At 35.7% G+C, this 11,549-nt stretch overlaps 1 protein-coding gene across 1 annotated transcript; it reads left to right on the forward strand.

Moving 5' to 3' along the window:
- The first annotated feature begins 695 nt into the window (after window positions 1–695).
- Window positions 696–1,632, forward strand: LOC106693763 (uncharacterized). Its single transcript, XM_014442874.1, has 2 exons — window positions 696–759; window positions 809–1,632. The coding sequence occupies exons 1-2, from the start codon at window positions 696–698 to the stop codon at window positions 1,630–1,632; spliced, it is 888 nt and encodes a 295-aa protein (XP_014298360.1).
- Window positions 1,633–11,549: the final 9,917 nt, after the last annotated feature.

Raw genomic sequence — 11,549 nt, forward strand, 5'->3', positions numbered from 1 at the left:
TCAAAATCAATGCACTGCGAGTTGAGTGCAATATAACTAATGGTGCATATATAAATAACCATAAAGTTCACACAGTTCATGAGTTTTTCCCAAGTGTTGCACCCGGATATAAGATCATTGAAGTACCATCCCACATCATTTACTTACCAGTCGCAGTACAGTCAATACACAATCTTCAGCTGCGAATTGTTGATGAAGATGGGAATTCGGTGAATTTTCGTGGTGAAACGATTACAATAAGATTGCATATAAAATCAGTGAAATAATGGGGATTGTATTTGATAAAAAGATTGGTAGCAGCTATAAAAGTGAATCATCATGTCTGAAGACCATCAGTCATCGTGTTCCTGTCAGAGTGCTAACACCTCAGAACGTGGAATTAATCAATAGTCTAGGATTAAAATTACGTGGAAGATCGGAAAAATAAGAAAAGTTAATTTGTGCTGCATTATATTACTATGGCGGAAATCTTAGACATTCAGAAACCAATCATCTTCGATGAATCAATTTCTCACTACGAGGTTCATTCACATCAACCTTATGCATCATCAACATTTAACAATAGTGATGAAATTAGAATCAGTATTCAACATCAAGACTTATGAATTCTACCAAGCAAAAGTTCTCTGCATATTTGTGGAAGATTTGTAAAAGAAGGTGGTACCGGCGCAGGTGCAACTATGAACTTAGTCAATATGGCTATTTGTCATATGTTTGAAGAAATACGCTATGAATTAAATGCTGTTGAAATTGATAGATGTAAAAATGTGGGTCTTACAAGTCTCATGAAAAATTATATATCTTTAAGTCCTGGGCAACAATTTAATGGAGAATGCTGGATGGTTAATCAATAATGACAGTAAATTGACTAATGACAATGGATATTTCAACATTTCTATACCACTAAGTTACATACTTGGATTTGCTGAAGATTATAATCGTATTATCATGAATGCTAAACATGAGTTAATTCTTATAAGATCAAATTCTGATGTTAATACATATATACATACACCTGCTGTAGTTGGTGGAAACGCTGAAATAGTGAAAGTTCTTCTCAATAAGGTAGAATGGAATGTCCCATACGTCACAATGTCGGACAAGCAAAAAATTCAAGCACTCAACTTTATTGCTAATGATCCAGCTATATCAATAAGCTTCCGCACATGGCAATTGTATGAATACCCACTACTTCCTCGAACAACGAAACATGTTTGGCCAATCAAGACTTCGACACAATTGGAAAAGTCACGATATGTGATCGTAGGATTTCAAACTGCTCGAAAAAATGTTGTAACGAAAAACGCCAGTCAATTTGATCATTGCAATATCAGAGATGTAAAGCTATTTATCAATTCTCAAAGTTATCCATATGGAAATCTAAATCTAAACATTAATCGTAATCAGTATGCTTTAATATATGATATGTATACTAATTGTCAAACGTCATACTATAATAAAGAATCGAAACCATTATTGACAAAAACTGAATATTTACAAGAAGCGCCACTCTATATTATCGACTGTTCAAAACAAAATGAATCTATTAAATCTGGACCAGTTGATATTCGTCTTGAGTTTGAATCTGATGAACAGTTTCCGGATCGAACATCTGCATATTGTCTTATTTGACATGATCGTATAATTGAATATAATCCATTAAGTAGTACTGTAAGAAAATTAACTTAAAACATATATTGTATTAAGGAGAAGGAGGAGGAAGATTAAAGAAATAAATAAAACTTTCATTATAATTATTGTGTGTTTTTATTTATATCATATCTTTTAATCTGCATTATTTTTAATTAGTATAAGTAGTTTTAAAATCTACTTACATGTGCAGTTTACATATTAATTTATTTTCAATAATTATCTTTCATCTTGTTGCATGTAGTACAATATTTTTTTAATGGATAAAGCCATATTCCTGGAATATCATGGCTCGAAGCTGATAGTGGGTTATGTTTGATGCAAAATGAATAGTCCATTAATTTTTCATTATATTTTAAATATCCTGGAAGTGTATCCCATACAAATTTAATTAGTGATTTTGCAAAACGTAAAATGAACAAATCATCAAGACATGCTATGTCGGTGACATCCATTTTTCTCAAATCATTTAGTTGGTAAAATAGTTAAACAGACTTTTCATAGGATTTCCCAACACCCCAATACTTTAAAAACCAGTGCTTGAGTTGTTGGGTTGTACCAAATGCACATGCGAAATGACCTCTCTTTGTGTGTTTGATACGATGCAAACATCGTGGTTTGTTGAGTTCTTCTAAGCAATCAAATGAAAAATGTCGCATCAACTGTAAATCAATGATTGGAACAGCAAAATCGATTATCCTTTCAAGTCTCTCCCTCGCCTGTGCTCCTTGGACATAAAAGTAGCGCACTTTTTTTATTAATTCGATCATTATTAGATTAAATGAGTCATATGGTGTATCGCCTGTATCCCACATAATTCCATGTCGATCGCTGTTTTCATCTTCACTTTCACGAATAACTGTAGCATTTATATATTCCAGGGGTGGTTGAAATAGCCAATGCTGACTATGATACAATCCATTGGTATATTTGGTATTATTTATATCAATAATACAGCTCCTTTACAACAAATGCACCATTCGGCATTTCAAACCCAACAAAATCGATTATCAGCTCCATTGTTTATTTATTTATTGATCATACGATATTGCAACCTTTCCAATTTGCTTATCAGATTTACTAATTCTATTAAGCGATCAATTTTATGAATTGCATCTGGGCATGTAGTTTGACCTTGAATCCAATCCAAAATGTATGGATGTTGAACAAACACCTCAAAAATCAGATCACTAAACTTAGCCATAAGCACAGATAGAAAATGATTCAGTTAAACACATTTAACCACTAACTTTATGCACACACAAAACGTATACTGTACAGACGTGTTGGATGAATAGAGGTTTTATAATAAAAATCCCCACTACGATTTTGGTGAAAAATGGGGGAAAAATAGATAAATATTAGATAAAAGTGTAAATTTTCAGAAAACAAATGATTCATTTGTTATAAACAAAAAAGTGAAAGTTTCTAAAGATAAGATAAGGTAAAACATACGTTACTAAGTAAAAAACACGTCATTTGTTATAAAAAAATTTTAAAAATATTTAAACAATATGATAATAGCATACGTCATTTTTCCCACCTGAATTTGAAAAATACCCCCACTCCAACGCCCTCTACATCCTTATTCATGAACCATATCAATTCCCCACTCAATATCACTACACACCCAAGCAGTGCCCTCCATATCCACAATATCAATTCCATACCCTCCACCCCATAGTCCAGGCCTCAAACCTACAGCATCATTCTCATATCCCCTTCCCAATCCCCACGTCCCCCTCCCCTCAGGCCGACACCCCCAACAAATCGACTAAAAAATGCTACTAGCGCCCCCTCTCTCGGATACCGGTATAGAAGATCAACAGAAAGCGCTATTAGCGCTCCCTATCTCAACTGTCGGTATAGAAGATCAACAGAAAGCGCTACTAGCGCCCCTATCTCGACTGTCGGTATGGAAGATTCCCCCGAGCCCCTACTTATTCACGTTGGTATTGCAGATCCCTGTTGTGGGAGGGGAACTATCCCTTCTTATCTACTAATATTGTCTTCAACAATATTGTGTGGGCGCGAATTAAATATAAAACAGAATAAACTGAGCATTTGGTCACGTGAGCCCAGGTCATAGGATCGGTCCTTGAAAAATGTAAGTATCCTTTTATTCACTATACTTTATACGAATATCGTACCTACGCCCATCACGATCTCTTATCGTGACAAAAATTAAAAAATAATTTTATTTTTTTTTAAATTCTCTTTACAGCAAATTACCCCCTCCCCCACTACTCCTACCTCTCCCCTTGTCAATAATGTAGGAACCTCTTAAGAGGTTCTTAGTAGTAATTTTAAAAACTTAACACTAATATTTTTAATGAATAAATAAAATAAGATAAAAATTAAAACTAATAATAAATATTAAAACTAATTTTAAAATTAATTTTAAATATAAAGACTAGTTCAAAAACTAATATTAAATATATAAAAAAAATATTTTAAAAAATTAAAAAAATATAAAACTATTTTGAATAAAGTTAAAAAAAAAAAATTCAAATTTTAAAAATTAAATTAAAACTAATATTTGAAATTTAAAAATTAAATTAAAACTGATATTTGAAATTTAAAAATCAAAATTAAAAAACTAATATTTAAAAATTAATATTGAAATAGGTTCTTATACAAGTAAATAAATAAATAAAAAATTTTATTTTCTTTTCTTTATTATAACCCATTAGAATACAATTTAAGAAAAAAAAAAGATTTTTTATTTATATTTTTTGTTAATAATTTTTTTGTCTCTTGAAAAACTTCTGCCCCTCTTTTTCTTCGCCGTCGTCGCTTTTCCGACGCCTTCCAACGGGCATTGCCCACAGGTTGTAGGACTGAAAAAAAGAAACCCACTCCCATTGACGACGCCAGTTGTCCGCGATATTGTGTAGCATCGCTACACCAAAGATATCGAAGCCCTCCATGGTTTCTCCTTCTTCATCCTTCCACCGGATGTAAATATTATACATCCGGTCCGTGTTCCGTCTAACTCGAACCTCCCAGTTCTGAAAAAAAAATAATAATAATAAATAAATAAATAAAATAAATAATATTGCTTGAAAATATAGAAGAATACTTACTGTATCACGCAGCGCTTCCCTCATGGCAGGCGTCATAATTTTCTGTAAAATATTAAAAAAGCAATAAAATTAATAAAACAGAAAAATAAAAAAGGATAAAAAATAATAATACTAAAATGAAATTACTTACTCTGATCATTTTTTTAGTTTTTTTTTTTTAAATTCAACAGAGCCTATCCGTCGAGTTTTGAAAATTTTTTCTGACTGTTATGCTGCTTGGCTCTGCCGAAATTTATATTCGCAGGTAACAATAGCAGTGGTCAGTGTGGAAGGGATACCTCAGAGTAACCTAGGTATATTCTATTGAATGTATAATATTTAAGAAAAAAAATAATAGTTTTTCATCAGTTTTTTTAACAATCCTAATTGAGAATTCTCTAGACTTCGTGAAAGACCAATTTCACTCAACAGAAATAATTACGACAACAGAAACAATTATGACAGAAATAATTATGATAAAAATATCTATGACAGATCTAACTATGATAGATATAATTATGACGAATCTAACTACGATAGAAACAATTACGACAGAAACCGATCTCCGGGGAGATATTATCCACAATATCTTCCACCACCGATGCCACATGCACCACCTTATCAATATCCCCCATATATGCCGGGATATTATCCTCAACCTATGCTATATCAGAGTCATTACCACCCTGATATGTACTTTACGAATAACTCGTACTCAAATGCACAGAGAGACAGGTCAATGTCCCCTGTCCCTTCTATTAGCCGTAACGAGCCTTTAAACTACTAGGGCAATCGCCGGACAGACGCACCGACGAGCGAGGCCCTATCATCGCGTCAATCTTCAGGGGTCAAATTCATGACCGCAACAGAAGCGTATACTGGACAGGAGGAAATGGACGAGGCCCAGTAGTTGTTTTACGCGCACCGGAATTAGAAAACGGCCTAGCACGCTTTTTGGTCGATACGGGCGCCGATATTAATGTTGTAAAATTATCTGTCTTGAAACCACGCAGCATCATAGCTGCTCATGAATCATTAACTGTAACTGGTATAACTTTTGATAAAGTAGATACTGTGGGCTCTGCTGAGCTTACCTTCTTTGGGAAATCACAAAAATTTCAAGTACTTGGAGATCCATTACCTATTCCAACTGACGGAATCCTGGGAGTAGACTTTTTCGAAGACGAAAGAGTACAAATTCCATTTCATTATAATACGATTGTCGCTATGTCCAAACCCATAACACCTATACCTTTCGAGAAGCGTGCAGTGCCCAAGCCTCGAAAAAGAGGAAAATTTATACCTGGAGATATTCCACAATGGGACGACGAGCCAGCTACATTTACTATACAAGCTCGCACTCAAGCCGTCGTACCCTTGAAATTGAAGAAAACAGATCTAATTACGGGTACTTACTGCGTATTAAAACCAATAATGAACACATATACATAGGGGAGAATCTAGTTACTAATTATAACGGAACTTGCTATGTATATGTAATAAACGCTTATGAAGATGATATGAAAGTTACTATACCATCACAAGAGATATTTCCATATGAAAGTGAAGAAAAGTCAGAAGATTTCTTCAGCTCAGATCCTGAGAGCGACGTACCCGTAGACACAAGAGATAGAGTAGAAAGAATCACCGAGAGTCTACGATTAAATCATTTGAACGAAGAAGAACGAGATCAAATTGTAAAACTCGTAAAAGATTATCCCAATCTCTTTCAATTATCTGGAGACCCACTTTCAACCTCATCCATTATTACTCACACTATTCACACATCAGACGACGTACCTATATCTGTACGACAGTATCAGTTCCTTCCAGTACACAAGGAAGAGATGATCAGGCTGGTCGAAAAACTGTGTAATGACGGAGTTGTCAGTGAGTCAAACTCACCGTATAGTTCTCCTCTTTGGATTGTACCGAAGAAGCCAGACTCCAAAGGGAACAAACGATGAAGACTTGTTATAGATTATGGAGCATTGAATGCCAAAACCATTAGTGATGCTTACCTTCTACCTTATATAACAGAAATTCTGGATACATTAGGTGGAGCGAAATACTTTACAGTAGTCGACTTAGCGAACGGGTTTTATCAAATCAAAATGGGCCCAAAGGATTGTGAAAAAACAGCTTTCTCAACTCCTCGAGGGCATTATCACTTCAACAGCATGCCTTTCGGACTTAAAAATGCACCAGCTACATTTTAACGTGCCAAGGATAGAACACTGGTAGGGTTAATTGGACCAGTGGCAATCGTCTACATGGATGACATCATCATACACGCAGCTACATTAGAGGAACACGATGTAAGAATACGAAGAGTTTTTAATAGATTGACTAATGCAAACTTTAAATTACAACCCGATAAATGTGAGTTTTTGAGTACGGAAGTTGCATATCTCGGACACATCATAAGCGACGACGGTGTCCGACCAGATACAAAGAAAACCGAAGCAATAGAGAAATTTTCAGTACCTCAAAGCCCATCAAACATTTGTCAATTTCTCGGTCTTGCCGGATATTATAGACGTTTCATTGAAAACTTTTCAGGTAGAGCTAAACTTCTCTCTGAATTACTAAAGAAGGATGTCCCATTCAACTGGACAGAGGAGGAAGAACATAGTTTTGATGTTTTGAACATTGGCCCGACATTATTTCAGAATACCATGAAAGCCTCAATGGGGGTCATAAAGGTATTACCAAGACATACAGACGCATAAGAGAAAGGTTCTACTGGCCTAATCTTAAAGACGACGTAACTGACTTTGTTAAAACATGTACTAGTTGTCAAGAACAAAAATTGACTCGTATCAAAACTCGCGAGCCGATGATCATAACCGATACACCCGCGGAGTCTTTCGATAAGATTTCTATTAACACTGTAGGTCCTCTACCTATGACTCCTAGTGGAAATCAGCATATATTAACTATTTAAGATAACCTCACGAAATTTTGTGCAGCTGTACTAATTCCAGATATTAAAGCCGATACTATAGCTGACGCTCTAACTCGGGGATTTATATTACAATTCGGAGCCCCTCGTTTAATTCTAAGCGACCAAGGTCGATCTTTTGTCGGGAAGGTTTTTCACCACTCAGCAAAAACCTTTAAAATTAAACACTTTACTACCTCGGGATACCACCCGCAGACCAATGGGTCACTTGAACGAAGCCATATTGTATTGACTGAGTTTATGTTGACGAGCACCAGGATTGGGATAAACTTGTACCTTTTGCTATGTTTTCTTATAATACATCTGTGCATTAATCTACTAACTTTACTCCTTTTGAATTAATCTACGGGAAAAAGGCCCGGATACCAAGCTCTTTTCCCGCTGAGAAAACTGAAACTTATGGTGGATATTTGCATGACTTAATCACACGCATGAGTGATATGAAGAACTTCGCTACAGAATCTCTTATCAAATCGAAACATCGATCAAAGAAATACTATGATTCTCATTTAAACCCTTGTACATTTAAACCTTGTGATAGAATCTATGCTATCAAAGAACCTAGAAAAGGGAAATTTGACTCTCATTATAAGGGACCAATTTTAATAACAGAAGTGCTAGATAATAACACTGCTATTACCGAAGATGAAAATGGAAAGCGTTCGCTGAAGCATGTTGACGAACTAAAAATTTGCAGGACACGCGATTATGACAGCGACACTGATTCTTACTAATTAACCACTTTGTTCACTAAATTTGTTTAAGACTGTTTCAGTAGCATAAAATCTTTATACAGGTAATCATGGAACCCAAAACTCTATTCATTTGGGTCAGTCTCACTATACCTGCGACCCTTGGGTTTGTAGCTTACGACTGTGGAACACCTTTTACCAACATCACGACATTATCTCTCTTAGACATAAAAGACTGCCGACTACCTCCACCCAAACCTGAAATTTGAGAAACCAGAGTTCAATTATTACAAACTACCGATTTTTTATCTATTAAAGTCATTCAATGCAAACTCAAAGTACGAAAAATTGTCCGATATTGCGGGGACCTTAATTTCATGTTCGGAGTATCGAACGGTGACGTAGAATACATTCATGAGATTACTCACGAACAATGCAAAATGATCCATGAATCAGGAATTTTTCATTTTCATGGTACACACTCGGAACTGAAAAGTAATTCATCCGTCATACAACCAGTTACGTTTCAAGGTTCATATTCCACAAATGGAGTTTGCCAAAGAGGATGGTATTCAGATCCATGGGGATCATGGAGCAAGGTTACTGTTACTGGTTATATTCAGTTTACAATTCAAGATTATCAAACTTCAGTTAGCCTCGACAAAAATCAAATTATCTTGCGATCTGGAGTAAGATGTAAATATCAGTCAGGTAAATGCATGGATATTGACGGAGGGAATACCTTGTGGAATTTACTACCTGAGGATTACTGTAACTCACACCGTTTTAGTATATTGTACGGAGAAATAGCAAGTAAGGCTAAAGGCAATACCCAAGGATCCGAAGAATTGTATACTGTAAACACCGACGGAGTGACCTTTGCGCTAACAACGAAAGGGTTTTTCTCAACCTGTGGCGCTAAACTCATTAAAACAATACATTCAAAATTATACATACTCGACTTCGAGATGAGTGAATTCGTTACGCGAAGCCAAAGAATAGAACCACATAACATGGATCTCTTTACTTATGTCAACGCCAAGTTCGTCTACTTTGAGCAACATCTCAAGTCAGAATCAATAGTGCTCTATAATGATATCACTGAACGAGAATGTGAAATAGAAAAGAAAGTACTTCAAAACGCCTTAACAATAGCCTCCATTGCTCCAGACGAGTTCGCATATCAATTCATAAAAGAACCGGGATACATCGCTCATGTTGCAGGAGAAGTCATAAGAATCGCTAAATGTATCGCCGTAGAAGTTAAAAGAAGAGACACTGACGCATGTTATCAAGAACTTCCTGTTTCTCGAGGCAACGACTCATATTTCATGTTACCTCGAACGCACATAATAGTTCAAACAGGTACTCAGATAGACTGTAATCCACTACTCGCACCGATGTACAGACTCGAAGACCAATGGTATGAATTAATTCCAAAACTATCTATAGTTGTACAGCCAGAAACATAGGCCGCTCAAACAAATCATACCTGGGTATATACCACTGCAAAGGGACTAGCCACAGGAGGTATCTACTCAGATAGTGATCTTGAAAATCTTGAAAATCATATGATGTTCCCTGCAGAACGGTCAGCTGTTTTAAAAACAATAGCACGTGACGCGACAGGCTAATACATTGCAGACAAAACAGTAAAGATTAATCAAATACTTGACAAAGAAATTATCATGAACACACTAACCAAAGCATGGGGTAAGGTCTATAGGTTCTTCAACACTGTTGGGACTTTTAGTGTGACAACGTTTGGTGTCTATATTACTTTTAAAACTATTAAATTTGCTATTGATACGCTGGTACACGGTTACGCTATACATTCTGTCTATGGTCGGAGTATATGGATAATCGGAGCCTTTTGGGACTCAATTACCAGCCTATTATTACATTTACGCCCGAATATACCTGAAGAAACGCAATCTGAGACAGATGCAGAAACTCAAAACTTAACACGACCCACCGAGCATAATGAAGTCATTTATGACGTACCCAACAACTATCAGAATATTAATACCAATACACCCAATAAAATTTAAAATCGACACCCCTTTCCTTTCAATTACATAATTTTGTTAAGGTGGAGGGAGAAGAAAAGAGACGACCAAACAAGCAACATGGACAAAAACGGACTAATGACATGGGTCATTGCACTCACCATAGCCTTTCTACCTGGATCAGCTGCTACAAAACACAACATTAAGACCTTAAATCTCAATACTGGACTGTACTACGAGTTACTAAAGGAAATTCGATGGATAGAAACTGACTGGAAACTCACAACCATAATAAATATGGACGAATTCACAGTGACCAAACCTTTCATCGAAGAGCTAGGTATCGACCAGCTTTGGACCCGCTGTAAAAAAGTCATCGATCCCGAAGTTTGCAACTCTCACATAAAAATTAAAGATTATAAACAACTTAACTTTGACATCGACTCTACTCACATAGAAGTACTCGAAGCCGCTGGAATGTTGAACAGTCAAATAGGTGATATACAACCACCCCTACCTGCTGCTGAAGAATGTTTAATAAAACATTATATTAAAAAAATCGAAAATTTCAATTTTCAAAAGTCTAAAGATCCCGAAGGAATCTTGAACGAGACTCTTATCTTAGAGAATCACGTTCAACTAATAAACACGAAATATTACAACAGCCTACAGAACACCAAAGTAGGTATACTCAGCTCTTTAGGTCTAGCAGCACGGTTGAAACAAATAGAGCCTCTCGAAGACCCAGTGCATAAGATTGTTACGAATAGCGAATACATAGAGGTGTTAAATTTTTGGAGTGTATTTACTCACTCAGTTTTCACAGACTACCTGGACAACTTGAAAGCCATAAAAAGGGGACTACAAGCTATACAAGCCGGATACCCTTTTACAAACATGTTTGAACCAAGGAAAATTTATACAGCCACGAAGGAAATGTTAAAACATCGTAATACCTTAACCCTTCCTACACAATCAGAAAGAGTTAACATAAAAGAACTTTCTACGATTTCCAAAACCAAAATACAGACTCTAGGTAACAGACTTATAATCACCTTGGAAATTCCAATTCTTGGATCCAAACCTTATTATGCATTTAAACTACACCCATATCCAGTACGACAGACTTTTGGTAACAATACAGACGGATCAGCCTTCATACAACCAC

The sequence above is a fragment of the Microplitis demolitor genome, chromosome 9 (genome assembly GCF_026212275.2).
Source record: "Microplitis demolitor isolate Queensland-Clemson2020A chromosome 9, iyMicDemo2.1a, whole genome shotgun sequence".
In the NCBI taxonomy this organism is placed as follows: Eukaryota; Metazoa; Arthropoda; class Insecta; order Hymenoptera; family Braconidae; genus Microplitis; species Microplitis demolitor.

Coding starts and splice junctions, on each gene's coding strand:
- LOC106693763 (XM_014442874.1), top strand. CDS start 696: ATGGCTATTTGTCATATGTTTGAAGAAATACGCTATGAATTAAATGCT. Junction 760..808: donor TGCTGTTGAAATTGATAGAT/GTAAAAATGTGG, acceptor TATATCTTTAAG/TCCTGGGCAACAATTTAATG.